Consider the following 19,244-nt stretch of genomic DNA (forward strand, 5'->3'; position numbering starts at 1 on the left):
GAGGAATCATAAATCATTCTCTGATGCTGCCTGCTCTCCTTTCCATTCCTGCCCTGTCACTGAGTCCAATGCCTTACAGCAGAAATTTTAATTCCAATGCTCCCCTCCCATGTCTTCCCCTTCCCTCTGCGGGGTGTACAGGATCAGTCCTTCTCCCAGTTGGCATTTAGCCACTCCTCAGGCTTCTCTGGCACTACCCTTTCTACTTTGCAGCCCTTATGGCTGCTCCATCAATACTGCCTTTAGCAATTTTGCTCCCCAGACGCCAGCATTTGCCACAGATATCTCTCATTAGCTTCTTCCCATTCTTATCTGTGAGCAAGTAAACTGATGTGGCTTTCTACTAAGCTCTATGTGCTCCAAGAGATACACAAGAACAATACCTCCTCAGATAAGCATCAAAGATTAAAGTGTTCTTGGCAAACATGAGAACACTTTGCCTGAACCCTAACAGTGCATTTACAGACATGTAATATGCATGACAAAGGGTGTGAATTAGTCAAAAGTACAAGGGTACTTTCCTCTGGGGAGAGATTATTTCTGAGGAACAGTGGAAAACACCTTCCCAGAAGCAAAGAAAATCATGCTCCTTATAAAGGAGCATATTTTCTCCTCTCTCTGTTGGTGCCTGGCCCTATGACACATCATCATACAGCTGTTGGCGAAAATAATGGCTGGATACCTATTTCAGACACTAACATGCATGTAAAGATATCGAAGGGCTAAGCAAGTATGGTATTTTTGGTCTCAGTATGACTGTAACCAGCGTTTGGAATGTAAATGCAGAAACAAACTGGTTACATATGCTGAGTTGAACTGAGAAGGTGCTTTTATTGCTGATGTTAGTGCAAAAATGTCTGGTGTAACACATGTTGAGCTCAGCCTCAAAGAAATTAGAACTATTTTCAGAGTACGATTTGAGTCTATAGCTGTATTTCCAGTTGATTAACAACAATTGTGCATGACAAGTAGCAAGTAAGCTGCTAGATGTTGAAAGAGCTTCATTTTAAGCAGAAATTATGAATAAGGAGGTTGCTACACATATGAATTAGCAAAAACCAAAATGCTTGTGAAGCACAATATAAAAGTGATGCTTCTTGGTAGTCAAAACTAAACCTGACCATGAGGAATAGCAGAACTTATCCAGTGTGAGTAACTGGATAATAAAGTGGCAAATGAGCCTCAGTGTCTGCTGGTCTGAACTTATACACTGTGAGAAAATTAATCTAAAGTACACCTATTTGAGTATATGGGCATATATTGACCCCAGGAGGTACTGTTCCAGTTTCTAGAAACACTTAGGAAAGAATCTTGGAGTGACTATGCAAAAGTCAACTCATTTCTTTGAGGTGTCTGGAAAATGAAAACAAGTAAACAGAAATTACTGGAAAAAGTTGGGGAATGCAACAGAAAGCATTGCTCTGCGCATTGATAAACTGTGCAGGTACTTCGTCTGCTGTTGTAAAAGAGGCATAAAAAGTTGTGATGATGATAATAAAGATATGTAAGGGCTCCTGCATGGCACTGGTTTGACAAATTAGGCCTTTCAGCACAGAATAAAAAGGGTGGAGACAGGGTATGTCAGAAGTTTATGCAACTGTGGAGGAGATGAACAGAGAAAGGCAATGAGCTAGTACACCTAATGGTGAGGACTCAGGAATGTCCCATGAAATTATATAAGAGCAGATTTTCAGTAAATGAAACTATTTTTTTTCACCACACATAATTAAGCTATTGATTTAATTATTCTAGGATCTTGTGGATTTTGATACATATGTGGATAAATATTAAATATGTATATAATCTTGATACAATTGACATCAAAGCATGGTTAGGCAAAGCAGAGAATGAAGCAAGGGCTGTTAAAAGTATAGATCCAGATAGAGCCTCTGGAGGTGTCTGAGGGCTGTTGAATGAACTGATGCAGACAGAGCCTTTGGAAAGCTGTAAGAGATTACTGGAAGATGATGCCAAGATTTCTGCTTTTTTGAAATAAACTAAAACCTGTTTCTGTGTTGATAAAGTTACAACAGTATTTATTTTCCTGTTTTTATGAAGCTTTTATTTTCGCATTACTTTACAATCCACAAGAATCAATGTTTTATAAGTATACACACGCACTTTTTGTAACATTTATCGCCTTCAATGCTGCCAGAATTCTTAAGCAGAATTCTTCTGCTTCCTTACAGCTGAACATTTACAGATGCCAGAGGTCGTAATACTTGGCTCTCGCACCTCCTGCCAACTAGCCAGGTGTTAAGCAAAGCGAAGGCAAAAAGCCTGCACGCCCAGGTTTGTGCTCTGTCAGAATTCCTTGCCAGGACTCCCCTCTCCTTCCCAAATAAAGCATTATATACTTCCTCACACATACAAGCAAACAAACAATAATGCAGGAAAGTAAAGATAGCACTCAGCTTTACTGTAGATTTTGGTTGGTTGTAAATGAAAACCACTGTGGCCATACTGAGCAACACGAGCTGTGGGTTTCTTTCAAGCATTTATATTTACAACCATCAAACTTGGGTATTACTTTATAAAACATAGTCGATTCTTCCAGACATTTCTTCTTAGATTATTTAAAGATCTTATATATCTGACTTCATTTTCAAAACCTCTGAGAGTAAAACCAGATTCACTTTGCCATTTTGCAGATACACACAAGTTCTAGTTTCTCATAGCTGTTATCTATACAAATTACTAGATCAAGCTTACATTTTATTCAAATCCCTAGTGATAAAAGCGTTTCTAGTTCCAGACACGCCTTATAAAACCAGGCTCGGTACTAAGGGCAACTTATATGACAGATGTTTACTTCAATGTACAGAAAGAAACACGTCATTTTCAGCAGTACTTTACGTACTTAGACAAGTTTTTATTTTTTCAGGAGTCATACACATAGCATTTCACCATCTTCTAGCTACAAATCCTCTTTAGCACAGCATTCTTTTCTAGTAGGACTTTTGATCAGTGTTTTGAAAAGTAAAGACTCTACTGTGTCGTAATCAAGTGTCATTTAGTAGAAGTCATTCTTGGTTGGATGCTTTGGGTGAAGCGCAGTGTGAGGTGGACCTGAGCTTGGCAGCCGTACTGGGTATATTTCACAATCAAAGCCTGAGGTATGGGCTGCAGTGCTGATCTCATTCATGCCTGGCTGGCCATGGCCTCCATCCTCAGCAGCTTTCCTTAAAGATGCAGCTTAAAGGATACTGTAACTAGAAGAGGCCTTTTTTATTATTTTCATAGAATCATGGAATGGTTTGGGTTGGGAGGGACCTTAAAGATCATCTAGTTCCAACCCCCTGCCATGGGCAGAGACACCTCCCGTTAGACCAGATTTCTCAAAGCCCCATCCAACCTGGGATGGGGCAGCCACAACTTTTCTGGGCAACCTGTTCCAGTGTCTCACCACCCTCATAGTGAAGAATTTTACCCTAGTATCTAATCTAAATCTACCCTGTTTCAGTTTAAAGCCATTCCCCCTTACCCTATCCCTACACACCCTGTCAAATGTGCCTCTCCAGAAAAATAACACCTGGTGACTTTTCACATGGTGAGTAACTTTTCTTTGATTCATTCTTCATACTTTCTGCTAGATCCTCTCACAAAAACAACTTCTGCCCCTGCTCTTTGTGCAGTAGCAGTGAAATCTAGGTTGTGCATGCTAGTTAGGAGGATACCAGCAAGGTTTCTTACAGCTATAAGAAAGCCCACAGGATTTCAAAGGAAAAACAACCTTAAGTCTTCTCTCCTGCCCTTATTTGCCAGCAGCCCTTGTCACCCCTACATTTGGCTACCAAGATCATTCCACTTATTAGTGCAAAACTAGCAGCTTATCTGTTCCTAGTCTTAGAAACTCTAAGCCATCTCTGAGGTTTCTTTCTCCAGCTCTCCCTAACCCTACAGCAAGCCCCTGGGAGCTGCATTTTATCTGAGTGTTGTCCGAACTGGCCCACAGTGGCGATTTCCTCGGGCTGCCACGGCAGTGGGGCAGTGTCGGGAGAGTCCCACGGGACTGGGTTTCTGCCCCAAGACTTGTTTCCTGCTTACATTTCGGAATCGATCCCTCCCTCGCAGGGTACCGAGCCCGCTCTGCCCGGTGCTCGTCCCTTGACAGGGCTCTGGGCAAGGACATCCCGCGCGGACTAGAGGGCGCTCCCCGCAGGGGCACCGGGGCCGCGGCAGCCCCAGCTCTGTCCCGGCAGCTCCCGCCCCGCGGGCACGGCACAGCCCAGTGCCGGCGGCTGTGGCTCGACCCCTCGGTCCTACCCTGCGGCGGGGCTAGACAGTGATGGGCGGTGACGGCCGCTCCACACCCGGCCCCTCCCCGGGCTCCCATCCCCGCTGCCTCCGCGGGCGGCCGGAGGAGCCGGACGCGGCAGGGGGTGGGGGGGGCGGGCTGTTTAAAAGCGGCGGCAGGTGAACGGGGAGGGACCTTAAAGCTCAGGGCCGGCGAGGCTGGGACCGGCCGCTCCGCAGGCGCTGACGGACCCGGGAGGGGAGCAGAACAGCACAGGACAGTACAGTGCAGCGCAGCGCGCCGGTCCGCGGGTGCGGAGCCGAGCTAGGTGAGGGTCTGGAGCAGCTCCCATGTGCTGGAGCGGTGGGATGGGGATTAGACTGTGCGATGCCTGAGCGGGCTGGGACCCGTGAAGTGCGCCAGGACCGGGGCAGCTTCAGGCAGCGCTGCGGGGCTGGGCTGGGGGGTTGCGGGTTGGGGTGGTTTGGAAATGGGTGTCTGCTGGCGGGAGCTGAATGCCATCGGCCGTGGCTTTTCTCGCCGGCAAAGGGTCTTTGCCCGCTCCCTGTCCGCTCCGCCGCTCGGCGTTCGGCGGGAGCAGAGCTGGGCACGGAGGGAGGGATCGGCTGGGATCTGCCTCAGGGCGTCCAGCCGGTAACCACGAAGTGGGGATTTCGAGTGCTTTCCAATAAATGTTGTCTTGGTTGGCAGGGTGCGTGTCCTGGGGGATTCGCTCAGTGCCCACAGCTAATTTCAGTGTTTCTGCGGTGGCAAATGAGCAGGGAGAAATGTTGTCTTTTCCTCATAAATTTGCAGCACTGGTTCAGAACTACGGTGTGAAACTGCATTTGTTCATCCCACTGGGATACACACTTCAAATGCTTTTGTTCAGTCCTGGTTAGCCGCTTGTGAAGGTTTCATTGACTTTATTTTAATGTCCATGCAATAGACATGAGGAAGTTTTTAACGAAAATATGCAGGTATCTGATCATGGCCTGGAGTTTAGCTCAGTGTAAAAAGTTACATAAAATGCTGCCAGTTTCAGCAGAGACAAAACATGCGAAGTCCAAGGAATTCCAGGCACCTTCTCGAAGCCTTTTTTTTTTTTTTTTCTTACCCAATTTTACCTTTCCTCATCACAGTAAATCTGACCTCTCCCTCTTGCCTCAAGGCTTGTCTGTACAAGCTAGGCCCTTGTACCAAGGGTGTGTTGGGGCAGGTTAGCCCTTTAGTTGTGTTGTAACTACACCAGGGCTTTAGAAAAGTTATTTTCATTTGGGGTTGGTTTTTTATTTTTTCCCCTCAGTTATGTGAGAATAAGAGGTTTTGACAACTTTGCCCAGTGTGGTGTTGCAAGGTACCATGCTCTGCCCACAGCAGACAGCCTGCAGTAAGAGAAGACAAAGCTCTTATGGCCAGAGTAGCTCCCCCACACAGCAAAATTGAGCCCTATCCTTGAAAGATGACGGACCAGCTGTGCAAGTTCCCAGCTCTGATTTCCAAGTGTTTTGTCCAATTCAGTGGTAGTTTCCAAATGGCTGCAATCAGTGAAAGCTGAGCCCTGAGACTGAATTCTGACTTCAGCAAAGCTTACATTTAACTTTCAGAGGGCAGAGAGCATGGATTTTAGTTTTCAAGAGAAGGAGGAAAGCTGAAATGGAGCTTCTCTGAAGTTTGACCTCCTGTTTATTCTGCTGGGGTGTGATAGCATCTAGAAAATCAACATAAACTCTTTTGCTGAGGGCTTTTTCCTTTCAACTCTATGGTTCTGCTTGTCTCCCTTTTGGATGAGATAGCAATGAATGTGGAAGGGCAGGCTCTGCAGTATCTTCCTTTGCCTATTGGTTTGTGCCATATATGCATGCAGCCCTGACAGAGCTGGCTTGAGGCTTCTCAGCAGTGTTGACAAAATCACATGCTGTACTTCTGAGATGAAGGTCCATGTCTGAGCTGCAGCAGAAAGCCTTGAAGGCCTGCTGGAGGCATCTGGGTGGTGTGAGGGCTTCTGCTGAAGAAGGCTGAGTAGTACTTGTCTCAGAAGCAAAGAAAGCACCAGCTTGGCCCTTCTAGAGCTGTGGTGTTGGCAAAGAAATACTGTGAAAACTAGTAGAGAAGTCACTACTTTGTCTAGATGTGGCCTTAACTCATGCTGTGGTGGTGATATTGATTGCTTTAGGAAATAGAGGCAAAACACTGAAAGTAAACCACAGAAAGGGGAATACCTTAAGAAAGGTAAGGAGAGCATAGAGGATGTATGGAGGAAACGCATTTGAAAATGTAACTTATTTTCTGCTTAAAGCCTTATTGAGAAATATATCAAGGTATGCTTGTTCTGTAAATACATGGAAGGAGAGAGTTTAATAAGCTGTTTAAACCCATAAACATATGGATGACATTAATGAAAGTGACTTGCATTTTTCTATGACTCCTGAATGAGTGTTAGGAAGTCCTCTTGTTCACAGAAAGTCTAGAGCTGATTTTTTGCCCTTTGATAAGAGACCATTTGGTTTATTATGTCATCCTGCAGGTAAAAGGACACAGAAGAGAAGATGGACTGGGGAACCCTGCAGGCCATTTTAGGAGGTGTAAATAAACACTCCACCAGCATTGGGAAGATCTGGCTCACAGTCCTGTTCATCTTCCGTATCATGATCCTGGTTGTGGCTGCAGAGAGAGTCTGGGGAGATGAACAACAAGATTTTGTCTGCAACACACTTCAGCCTGGCTGCAGAAATGTTTGCTATGATCACTTTTTCCCCATCTCTCACATCAGACTCTGGGCCCTGCAGCTGATCTTTGTTTCCACACCTGCACTGCTGGTGGCCATGCATGTAGCTTACACCAGGCATGAGAAGAAAAGACGATTCAGAAATGGTGAGAAAATTGATATTGAAGAGCTGAAAAATGAAAAGGTTCACATTCGGGGCCCCCTGTGGTGGACATACACCAGCAGCATCTTCTTCAGGATCGTCTTTGAAGCAGTCTTCATGTATGTGTTCTATTACATGTATGACGGGTACCAGATGCCTCGCCTGGTGAAGTGCAATGCGTGGCCTTGCCCGAACACAGTGGATTGTTTTGTTTCTCGGCCCACTGAGAAAACCACATTTACTATTTTCATGCTTGCTGTGTCTGGGATCTGCATGATGTTGAATCTGGCTGAGTTGTGTTACCTAGTGATAAAGATCTGCATGAAAGAACCCAGGAAAACAACAGTTTTAAAATAATTCCACAGTTTCAGGATTTCCTAGCTCCCCATTTCCCTCAAACTTTTTTATGTGTCAGAAAGCAATAAGCAATATTTTTGCACTCAAGGAAAAAGATAAAAATAAATGATCATTCATGTTTTAAAAATATTAGTCTCCCTGGGAAGCTGCCAGTGAGGCAGGTTTTAAAGATCATTCACTATTCCTGTATCCTCAAATTAGAGCAGCCTCCTGGCAGCAGCTCTTCCAAGCATGCCTGCTGCTGGGATCCTGTTGTTGGGACAGAGTCACTTTTCTAAGAAGGCTCTAGTGCCCAAAGGAGAGCCAGGAATCACAAACACAGTGTCCACTTCAGAGGCGAGCTAATAACAAAGGATTTTGGTCAAAAGTGGGGTGAAGGGTTGGGGGTGGAGGGAGGGGAAATCTACAGCTTGTGGAAAGGAAGACAGGGAAGTGACTGTTTATAGCACGTCCTGTTCTCTCTGGAGAGCAAGAAAAGGGCCTAGGAACACAGGTACTCTATGGCAATGCATGCTACCAGCTCTGCTGAGCATCAGCAATGTGTTTTGGTTTTTTTTTTTTTTTTTTTTTTTAATCTTTTTATCTCCTTGCCTGCACTGAGAAGCATCTCCTAAAGGGTTGGGGGTGGCCAGTCTCAGCTACTTGTGAATGGCATTTAGGCCAGTGCGGCCTCCCTCCAGTTGCAGGGGCTGCAGCAGTGGGAGGGATGAAGTTTGTTCTTTCATTCTCTTAGTCAGGTGCAAAAGGGATTGTCACTTTTGAGCAGATGGGAGCAGTGTAACTGTCTTCCTTCTTCTTTTATTCTCCCACAACTCTTTGTGAAGAATCTCAGTACAGTAGATTTTATTCAATGAAGACACTTTTTACCACCTGATTGTGCCTCCCTCAGCTGTGTACTTTTTTTTTTCAGTAAAAGCTAAGAAAAATTGTCTTGTTTCATTGTTTGTTATCCAAAACAAGCGCTTCAACTTACAGCATGAGACGCAGTAGGTTGCACCTGCCAGTGCTTTTTCCATCCGTCCCCTTTTCCTCTTCAACCTGTGCAGCTTTTCTTTGTAAAACCTTCTCCCTACCTTATCCCTGTTTCAAGTGAGTCCATCAAACCACTTTCAATCTCTCTGACATTCCACATTGTGAGACTGAATCACCCTTCCTTTTCTTACAGTAGGTCTAGTGGAAATTACAGACAGCTTGCAGAGCTAAAAATGCAAAGGGACCCAATCAGAAATGAGAAGGGACTTGGTATTTTTCTTGAAGTTCACATTGCTGAGATGTGAATTGTATATTACTAACTTGAAGGACTATGTGAGTCAGTGTGGTCTTGTCTCTTCAAAGTAGTCTCAAAGACATGTTTTATGCCTGTCATAGGCAGCTACACCAACACATACAATACTACAGTTTATCATCTCCCAAGTGCCTGCCCTTTGAACCCACTTCTAGAAAGCTGGCTATTTCTCCTTGGTTTTAATAACTGGCTTGTCCCCAGAATGAATGCGTGCTATATCAGCTTCTCTATTTGCATCCATCTCTTACTGTACATTTAAGTTTATCACTGTTGGAGTAAACCAAGCTGCATGAATTAAGACCTGTGACCCCTCACTGTGCATTGAAAGCGAGCATAAACAGGCTTCTACTGCATGAGAGCTACATCCAGTGTTACAGCTTGGCTGCAGGTAGGAATCTGTCATCTAAGAGGGGAGCAAGAAAACCAGAAAAACACCAGCCTCAGAAGCACAAACAAGAAGATGGAAAGCCTCTAATAATGAGCTGAACTGGAAACTTGGACTGTGAAAACATCCTTGATTCAACTCTAAAGAACAAAGCTTGGCACAGATCAGGTTCGTGCTTGGTAAAGTTCCTACATTGTTCCACATACAAGCATGAAGAGAACGATCTACCCTCCCAGTGCTCTAGCATTACATTTCTTTTGTAACAAACAACAGGATTTCTTTTTTTTTTTTTTTTTTACCTCTGAACTTACAATTAAAGCACTCTTGTGGTGTCTGTTTTCTGTATTACTTGTATGGGCCATGCATTACCTAACATGTCTAATGAAAATCTTGTTTACCGTAACAGAAAATGTAGGCACCAATACTACATTTAATAGCCAAGGGCTACTCTAAGGATTTTAGCCGCCTGCTGCAGGTTGTTTACATTTGGTTACATTGCCGGTTATCCTGCAGACTTTATGAGCTGATGGTTGAAAGTCACATATGTGACCCCTACTTGAAGTCACATGTGCTGCCTAAGTCAGCCTTGTACTAGCAGAACTGCAGCTAGAAAGGGCTGGTGATGAATGACTTAACCAGCTTCACAGGGGAGAGAGTTTGTTTTCTCAGCCTGTTTTGGAGTTTAACTGAGACTTGGAATGAGACACACCAAAACTGGTAACGCTAAGAAGGAGATTGTCTTCAGCTAGCAGTTTGGCAACCAGATTATCACACAGGGAAGAAAGATAGAAACAGGGAAAGTGTCTGGAAGTGGCCAAGAGAACTTTGATCCGGAACTGCAGCGTTGGGCAATAATATCTCTAACAGGACATATTTACTGTCTCTCAGATTTATTTTCTGTGTGTATTCAATTTGACTAAATAACTGCTTTGTAGGGGAAAATACTTTGGGTACTTCATAGGAACATAGTAATTGCACCTTTTTCTACATGTGCTACATTGCATGGTTGACCTTCTGAAAATGGCTTTTATACAGATTAAAATACAATGCTGTGTGGAATTGTGTGTGTTCTTTCCTGAAATACACCAGAAGTGTCTATATTTTTGTATTTTTGGCACTTGGTTCCTAGGCTCTTCTCAGAATGAACATTGCAAGAGTGTTGAAAACTGAAGCAGCTAATCTGAAGTCATGTCTTTAAAAGGGGCTGATTCCTCACTGCCCAGTGTAGCCAGGATATAAAGTATCAAATAATGTGGTATCACAATTGGGAAGTGTAGGAGTGGGACTGACTAAACTGTACGTTGAATGAAATCACCAGGAGAAATAATCATTGACTTCATCAAGCTAGACTTTTAGCCAAAACCTTGAAATGGTAACTACAAACATGTTTGTCAGAAAGTAGGTGGGGGGAAGGCAAACTTCACTTTTAACTCACAGACCCAGCTAGAGAAAAAACCTAACAACTCCCATGGAAGAAAGACTGATTTAAAAGGAAATCAGAAGTATAAATCTGTATTTATGACTTCTTGATATAGAAGTACTTTTATTAAAAGATTTTTAGACAAAATAAATAAAAAAAGAGTTCAGATGGTTTACAGTTATCATGAGCCAGTATGTTATTTCCTATCAACAAGAATTTAAAAGACAGATTATATTGTCCATGCAAAGAAGAGTACTCCTGTACCATGGAGGTTCAATTTGAAGCAGCAACACTTAAAAGTTGCTTTATTTTGTAAAAAGTGTACGGCAGCAAATAATCAAGAGCTTAGGAGCACTTTACTACAAACTGGAAAACTAATTCTTTTGTTTTCCTAGCCATAATTCCCTTCCCTGCAACTTAGGCTACTGTGTTTTACCAGGCAAAATCACACTCACAGAATTGCATGTATTTTGTGGTCACCTGTTCTGATGGTCAGGACAGCCACTACCCTGGGTGTTAATTACAGGTTTCTTTGGATTTTCTGTCTTACCTATACAGTCATTTGAACTTGTTTGTAGACAGTGGCAAGAGTAAAGGTAACTATTTGAGACTTAATGAGCTAAGACTAATGGCAATGATCTTCAAGATAGTTCAGGAAATACATATACTTTTTTCCCCATCTGACCAACCCAGCTTGTCATTGTCATTTCCTTTTACAGAATATATACTTCCCCTGTAAAGCTGGCCCAGCTCTGACCTGGGTACTTTCTCTATAAGCCTTCCTAGCCATCAAAAAAAGTCTTTATAACCTAGGTTTGGAAATGTATTAAGCTTTAATTGGCAGCCCCAACTGAAGAAACAAGACACATCTCTGACTTTCCACCTTTGAGAACATAGCTTGCCCCTGCTAGGGTTGGTCCCCCAGTACTACTGTAGAATTTAGGCTCAGAATTGCACACACCTTCTCCCTTTTTTCTGCCATTTAAATCACTGTCACTAACTATAATTATTTTACATCTGCCTGCTCTATGCTCAATACATTGTATTTGAATAAGCCACCTACTAAAAACTATCTTCTCCAAGAATACCACCAGGTAGTCAGATGCTTGCATAAGCCTTTCTGATAAAGGAGCGATATGGTATCGAGAGGACATAAAGTTTAGGGAAATATGTTTTGAGTGAACTGATAGAGAACTTTCACAGTTGATCTATGGATCACTGCAGGTTGTAGATGAATGTTTTGAACAGTAGTGTATATTCCGTGTGCTGCTAAGAACCAACATTTCACTCACAGCCTAGCACAGTACCCAGGATAATAAATACTCTAGTGTGAGAATGCAGTCACACTGGTCTGAAGCAGGGGGCATTTTTTGGTGGACAAGCTGTGCTAGGCAGGCTGACTTGCTTAGGCAAGCTGTATCTTTTCTGTTGTCTAGGCAATTATGATAATATAGGCTTGTCAGCTGGGAAAGACAATAGCAGTCCTCAACTGTTAAGTTGGGATCCTGAAATTTTTTAACAGTGTTTTGCACATCATTTTCTACTGAGGTTCAATCTTTAAGGCAACACATAGAAATTCCTCCCACACCTCTATGTGCTCCACACATTAGCAGGAATGCTGCTCTTTCTTTTGATGGAGTGACTGGAAAACTTGCTATCTGTTTGGTATCCAAATATAAATATTTCTTTTGTCACAAGACTTCTTTCACTTGATTTGAAAGTATTATAACAGTCTTAGTACCAGAGTCAACTCTGAATTTCATTGTTTCCAAGTTTCTGCAACTGAAAGATAAAGGTGACAACCGTATCATGCTCACAGGAAGCAGAACAGTTTAATCAAATGTTGTTTGTTAAGATCATTGCAACATGTGCCAGGAAAAAAAAATAAAAAAATTATTGTGTGGTAAAGATTTCAAACCTATTTTTTGTTGCATCACCAGTGTAATGTCTGCTTATGGTTAGTTGTGTTCCTGCCCTAGGTGCTGCATCTTTTCCAAGGACTGTCTAATACACAGTTTAAATACCTTCAACAATCTTCCCAGCACAAACAAAAACTAGACTATACACTTACGCACACATGTGTGCACACAGACACAGAGGGACAAACTGACTAAATCATTCTCTCAGTGTTATCTGATGGAAGACTGAGAGATTGCAACATGGATTTGCCAGGAATAATTTCTGCGTATGCCACGATAAAAGCTTTAGTGTATAGCAGTAAAATAGTTATTAATGACTCATTGTCAGAATGTAAGGATCCACTAAATGGGATAATAGGTGTGCAGCTGGGAGGGGTTGCAGGTACATGGGAAGATAGGCGTAGAATTCAATAGGATCTTTATCACCAGGAGAAATGGCTTAACAAAGGCAGATTGCGAAGTTAGGAAGGACTAAGTGCTAGTATTGTGAAACACCAAGTACTTGCAGAATTGTAGGATGGAGACCTGTTCTGAAGCAAAGAACAGTTTTGTAGAGAAAAGTGTGAGTTTGTAGTAGAATATCAGTAGAATAATAGGTAGTTTGTAGTAGATCATCCAAGCCAATAACATTGTTGACTTGGAAAAGTATGATAGTGGTATGTATTCAGGTTAGATACAAGGAAGAAGTTCTTTACAGTGAGGGTAGTGAGGGACTGGCACAGGTTGCTCAGAGAAGTGGTAAATGCCCCATGCCTGGCAGTGTTCAAGCCAGGCTGGACAGAGTCTTGGGTGACATGGTCTAGTGTGAGGCTTCCCTGCCCATGGCAGGGGTTTGGAACTAGATGATCTTAAGGTCCTTTCCAACCCAAACCATTCTATGATTCCATGTATTAAAGATCTGTCAAAAATAGGATGTTTCCACTCTTGTTAACACATGAAAGTCCTTATCTAGACTCTATTTTGGGGCACCATCTACCCAAAAAGCCCATTTATCAGCTGGAGAAATCGAGGAGTCAGGAATAATATACAACCAAATATCTAAAACACAGAATCTGTGAGGAAAGCCTGAAAGACATTAGTTGGCCTGGAAGAATCTAAGGGAAGACCCAACAGCACTCTTCAAATATGTAAAAGACTGTGGCAAAGAAGATGAAGCTGTTGCTGTTTACACCCACTGGCAACAGGACAAGAAATAATAGGCTTATGTTGCAATGAGATGTAGGCTAGTCATGGCAAAACCTCTCTGTGAGGAGGGCTAAGCATTGAGTTGGATGACAGACTTTCCACCAGTGAAGACTGCTAAATGGCGACTCAGTCCAACATCTGTGGTAGATGGTCTAGATATAGGAATCTGATCTAGAAACTTCTAAAATCTGTGAGGAGTCAGTTGTACAGGTTCCTTTTGTTGAATAAAAATAATTTTCATATAAATTCAAGTCTCGTTGTCAGTGCAAGGTTTATCCAGCATGACCTTTGTCATGGTTCCTCTGTACTTTTACCAATTGTAATACATTCTTGTGCTATAACAAATCCCACCAGACAAAGCATGTGAGGTGGCATTGTGAGTAAATAAAGTTGTAATTAACATAAATGAAGTTGGTGATGGAATTATTTTTTTCCTTCCTCAGGACAGTGGGTAAAAACCTCCTTCTGCCTCAGTTTTGCGTCTCACAAAACAGGCATTGTTCCCAACAACGAGATCAAAACTTGGATCAATTTTCAGTTTTGCTGCCCAGTTGATGATATACGCAAACATTAGAGGAGGTCGCTGAAGCCTGATCTGTGTCCAGGAGAAATTTCACAGCAATAGCATGCCATTCTGTGTTCCTGGTTTTTTCATTTCAGAGGCAGACCATCACATTGTGCTGCAGTTTGAATTTTGTAGAGAAATTTTCCTCTGCATAAGCTTGTTTTTCTGTTTCAAAGCAAGATATCTATTGCTGCTCCTTTCTGTTGAAGGTAGCCAGTATTTGAGGCCTTTACAAATTCATTGTGCATGTCAGCAAAGTAAATTCCTGGTAAAACATACCGTATTTGCTCTAAACCGGAATACAATGAAGAATATCCTTGTTTAGGAGCTTCGGTCGTGGTTTGGCACTGTGAATTGTTCACTGGTAGTATTAGTTTAGAGCAATAATGCTGATGTCATCCCTTCCTTCTCATTCTTATTCTGTGTCTCTCTCCCACCCCATTCAACACAGTGCCTCCACTCCAGGACCTTTTACTGTGCCAGCACAGTTGTTTGCACAGCTGTGCTCAGCACGGGATTGGGTGACTGGTTTAGCTTTGCTGGATTGGTTTTTAGCTGGACCAATTCCTTGATCTGGTTTACAGGGAGGCCATATGAACTTCTATGCTGATATGACTGTGGCACTGTAGGCCATGTTTGTTGGGCAAGAAGAGCTACAAGGAGTGGAAGGGGCAGAGGGAATGGCAACAAATTTATTTGCTGTTACACACTCTGCAATTTCAAACCACTGCTTCTGGCTGTATTTTCATAAGTGACTGATACCAGAAAGGCAAAAGTCTTACTGCCTTTTCCCTTTTCTGCTGCTATACCCTTCCTTGCTTCTCCTCTCTACTGGCCCTGCTTCTCACCTACTGGTCATCTTTTCCCTTGCTCTGACACAATCTCCCCTCAACCTTTATGTGAGTTGGTTTAAGTCACTAACTCAGCAGAGAACTATTTGAACTCTGCATTTTGATTTGTTTTCAGCTTGGTTAGCTTTCTGCCAGGCTTGTGGCAGGCATGAATGTATTTCAAATATCAGTATATTTATTTATTTCTTTGTATTTCTGCCAGTAGTGTGGATAAAAGGCATCACACAATGACAGAATGATAAAAGGCATCATGCTGCTTCAGATTCTGCATGTCCTGTGTCACTCTTTTTTGATTCTTCCTCCTAACAGATGCCTGGCTTGTAGGGTTATAGTTCTTCTTCTGCTACATCGCACATGGAGCTTTTGCTTCCAGGAAGATGACCTGAAAGCATCTCACTGCTACATATCCCAGAACAGCCTGGGGTTTTTTGCTGTATTAGGAGACTTCCCACAGTTTCCAAAGGACTTTTGAGACGAAGCCTCTTCTGGTGGGTAAAACGCCAGCCTAGGGTTTCAGTGCCATTCTCAGAACTGTGTAATCTAGGACAAGTCAGTAAATCTTCCTGTGCCTCCATTCCTACAAACTAGAAATCACAATAACTCTTCCTCCAAGTAGAAATAAGAATAATTCTTCCTGTCACCAGTCCTTATTTGTTAATATGCCATGTTAGCTGATGTGCTTGCCAGTAGTGTCTAACAGAACACTAATCACTAATTGGTACAATAATAATAATAATTAATATATGAGATGAAACTACTACTTCAGTATTTTTATTACCATTTTATTTATTAGTTAATTAGTTCTAAAGTCTTTTGATTCATCCATGTAGAAAACAACTAGAGAAGATTTTAATCCTGCTTGTTTCAAACTGGGCCTCCTGAGGTCCCAGTGCCCTTTCGCAGCAGTTAAATATCTTTAGTGCCATCTTCTGTAGCGCAGCGGTATGTCAAGTGCGATTTTTTTAATTGACGTCCCATGCAGTGCCGCAACAAGCTGAAGCGAAGGCATTTGTAGCCCGTTTTTAGGCTGACTGTGTGAACAAACTGCTGTCAGCACTGCTGAGCCACCCATCACTGGCGCGGCCTGTTTAGAACTAACACGTACAGTGGTTTAGGGGTCCTTCCACTACGTCGTGTTTGGATGCACAGCTATGGTCAGAGTGATCCTCTTCTGTACTTCAAAATAGATGCTTAAATTAGAAATAGCATGTGGTAAGACACTGATTTGGATCCATACTGTAGGAGTGACTCAGGTTCAGACTAAGATCAAGATATATCTCCTTGACTTATGAGATCTTTTAATCATTTCATGAAGCTTGGTGTCTATTTTTGATCTTCTTTCTTTGTACCTTGCCATGCAAACCTGGTTCTTCTGATCTTAAGAATATCTGCCTGACTGTTCTGTCTCCACACTTCTTGAATTCACTTTGTTTCTGTGCCAGCCAAATCACACACTGCTAAAGGTCTGTCTATGCGTGGAACAGGGGTTGTCACTGGTGAGGACGCTTGCATGGATAATGAAAAGTGGTACTAAAGAAGGTAATTAAAAGAAGGCTGAAAATTATGTAAATGTGCGTTTTAATGTAAAAAAATAAATGTCACTTTCACTTTTATTTTGCTGTCTAGCATTAATGACAATGGAGGGAACCCTTTAAACATAACAAGAACCTAGGGATTTGGAGCACACTGAAGTGGCATCTGGCCGGTGGCAGTGCTATGCACCTTTAAAGATAAGTGGCAGTGAGAAAGCTAGCAGGATAGCTCTTTCATGGGAATCCCTCTGTCAGAACGTCCACATGAAGAGATACTTTTTAACACCATTATTTAAATCTCAGGATATTTTCCTTCCGAATAAATTCCCCAGGGAGACAAGTCCTGCTTTTTCTATTTCCCCCTTATATGGCTTCAGATCCTCCCATTCTAGTATGTGACTAACAAATAGCCCTCCATGCCTCTTCAATATGCTTTCATGCTTGGGCTTTCACCAGTACATAATTGGATCTTTATTTTTAAAGCTGCTCCCTCCAAGTTTCCCGCAGGAATTTTGCATCCTTGCCTGTCTCATTTTCTACAAATGTCCCAGAGGGTTTTGGCAACAGCCCAAACCTCTTCTTGTAAGAACCCAGAAGGGAATTCTTGGAAAAGAAATTGTTAGCTAATGGGTGTAGTCCAATGGTGGGCAAGCACTGTATCAGATTATCCCTGTTTGAAATGTATTGAATTCTGTCTTGAAAACCTTTTGTGGTAGTACTAAAAGGCTGCTCTAGAACCTCACTGCTGTCCTGAGCAAGCATATTTTTCTCGCAAAAAGCTGTCAAGGCCAGTTTGTACAGATGGTGAGAAATATGACTTAAAACCTTCCAGTGCTTCATGCGATTAAACCTTTTGGACAGATTGTTGAAAGTGAGAGAGCTCTTTCTACCTCTCCCTAAGTCAAACCTCCTGCCCTTCAGCTGACATGATGAGCCAAGGTACTTCACTGCATGAAGGAAGTTATAATGGCAGGAGTTACTGGGGCTGCTGGGATTATTTCCCATACCCTAACATGGCACTGCGTGCCCCATGCTTCAGGATCCACACCACAATACTACTACACTTAGGATCATGGCAGCACTGTGTTCCAGATAGATCACCCATCTCTGAACAAAGCAATTTGTCCTCGTGCCACCAGTAGTGCTTAGATCAACAGAGATCTTCCTCCCTTGTGTGTATACTGGAAGATTTGTAGGGAGCAACCAAGCATTGCAAGGATTGAAGAACATGGGGATGGTCTGTTTCAGTTTGTCACCAGTCCTCTGCTGCACACAGCTCCTGAAAGCATTTCAAATTTTTTCTTGGATAGTATTTTTACTAAATAGAGCAACAGAGAGCCTTGGGAATGAGCCGGTATGGTTTTCAGCTCTCTGACTGCAGGGTAGCTATCAACAGAAACTCATGTTATTGCTGGAGAATTGTTGAGTTGTCATGCTAGTTCTAGTCATTCTGTCTAATGTTTTCCTTTCTCAGGATAACGCTAAAGAGCACACAAAAGCCTAACCAAAATACAGGTGGCAGTAATATTTTTGAGTACTGATGCTGAAAATATCAAGACCCATCTTTAAATCATCATTTTGAAAATAGTTGCAACCAATCTGTTTTGGTTGGTGGTTTTTTTTTTTCCAGAGGGCCTGTGCACAACAGCGTGACAGCTAATCTTGACTGAGGAGAGTCTGAGGAAAATAAACTTTAAAAAACTTATCTGTAATGCCTGTTAGGCACTTTGAAGACCCAAGCTTTTCATTTATAAAATTTTTCAAGTGTCTTGGAATGCTTCAAGGCATTGATGTAAAGCTGCCTTTATTCAGCCAGCCAAAGGACAGTAGCCACTGCCCTGAAGCACCCTAGCGGTGAAGGTCTTGTGGGGTTCCTCATGCAGGACGCACAGCAGTGGCAGCAAAGCTCACATCCTCTCAGGAAAAAGCCTTTTTGTCGCTTGGGGTTTTCTAATTTTTGCTGTAAGATACACCTGACGCCTCACGGGCGCTGCCTCCTTCCAGCCTCCCGGGCACTGAGGACGCCGCACAGGAGCCCAGCCGCACGAGCCTGCCAGTGGGCGGCGCTGTGACAGAGCGCACGGGAGCGCCGTGACCCGCCCGCCGCGGGGGTCAAGGTGCGGCAGCCGGTGCCGGAGCGTACAGGTAGCGGCTCCCGCCGCGCCGCCTTCGAGCGGAGCCCCGTGGGGCGGGCGGGCACCCGGCGGGGAGGGGGTCCTTACGCTTTTATCCTCTCGGAGGAAGAAGCTGTTTATTTCTCAGGAAATCCCACCGCGAAGGAGGATGGATTATCAGCACAGTGACAACGTTTTAAAAGCCCGGGAGAGACGGGAAACGCCCCGGCCCCTCGGAAGGGACTGATGCCGGCGGCTCTGTCCGCTGTGGGAGGCGGGCAAAGGGAGGGGAGAGAGAGAGGGAGGGACGGGTGTGCGGAGCCTGCTGGGGCCGTCAGAGGTCCGCTGCCGCAGGCGGGCTGTGGGCAGCTGCCCGCCCGCCCCGGGGCGCGTCGCCAGCCGAGGCAGCAGGTAGGGAGCCGGGCACCGGGCTCCCGGCGCGTGCCGCCCCGCCCCTGCGCCCGCGCCGACGCTCGTTGCCAAAGCCCGAGCGAAGTCTGGGGGCTTCTTTTCCTCCCAATTAA

General features: G+C 43.6%; 1 protein-coding gene across 1 annotated transcript; it reads left to right on the forward strand.

Moving 5' to 3' along the window:
* Positions 1-4,462: 4,462 nt before the first annotated feature.
* Positions 4,463-7,811, forward strand: LOC115603889 (gap junction beta-2 protein-like). The gene is made up of 2 exons (XM_030476359.1): positions 4,463-4,565; positions 6,765-7,811. Exon 2 carries the CDS (start codon positions 6,787-6,789, stop codon positions 7,462-7,464), a length of 678 nt encoding a protein of 225 aa, XP_030332219.1. The 5' UTR covers positions 4,463-4,565; positions 6,765-6,786; the 3' UTR covers positions 7,465-7,811.
* The last annotated feature ends 11,433 nt before the right edge of the window (positions 7,812-19,244 follow it).

This window comes from Strigops habroptila, chromosome 2, assembly GCF_004027225.2.
Source record: "Strigops habroptila isolate Jane chromosome 2, bStrHab1.2.pri, whole genome shotgun sequence".
NCBI classification, from domain to species: domain Eukaryota; kingdom Metazoa; phylum Chordata; class Aves; order Psittaciformes; family Psittacidae; genus Strigops; species Strigops habroptila.

Excerpts from the sequence above, each read along its gene's own strand:
- LOC115603889 (XM_030476359.1), top strand. The coding sequence starts at position 6,787 with ATGGACTGGGGAACCCTGCAGGCCATTTTAGGAGGTGTAAATAAACAC.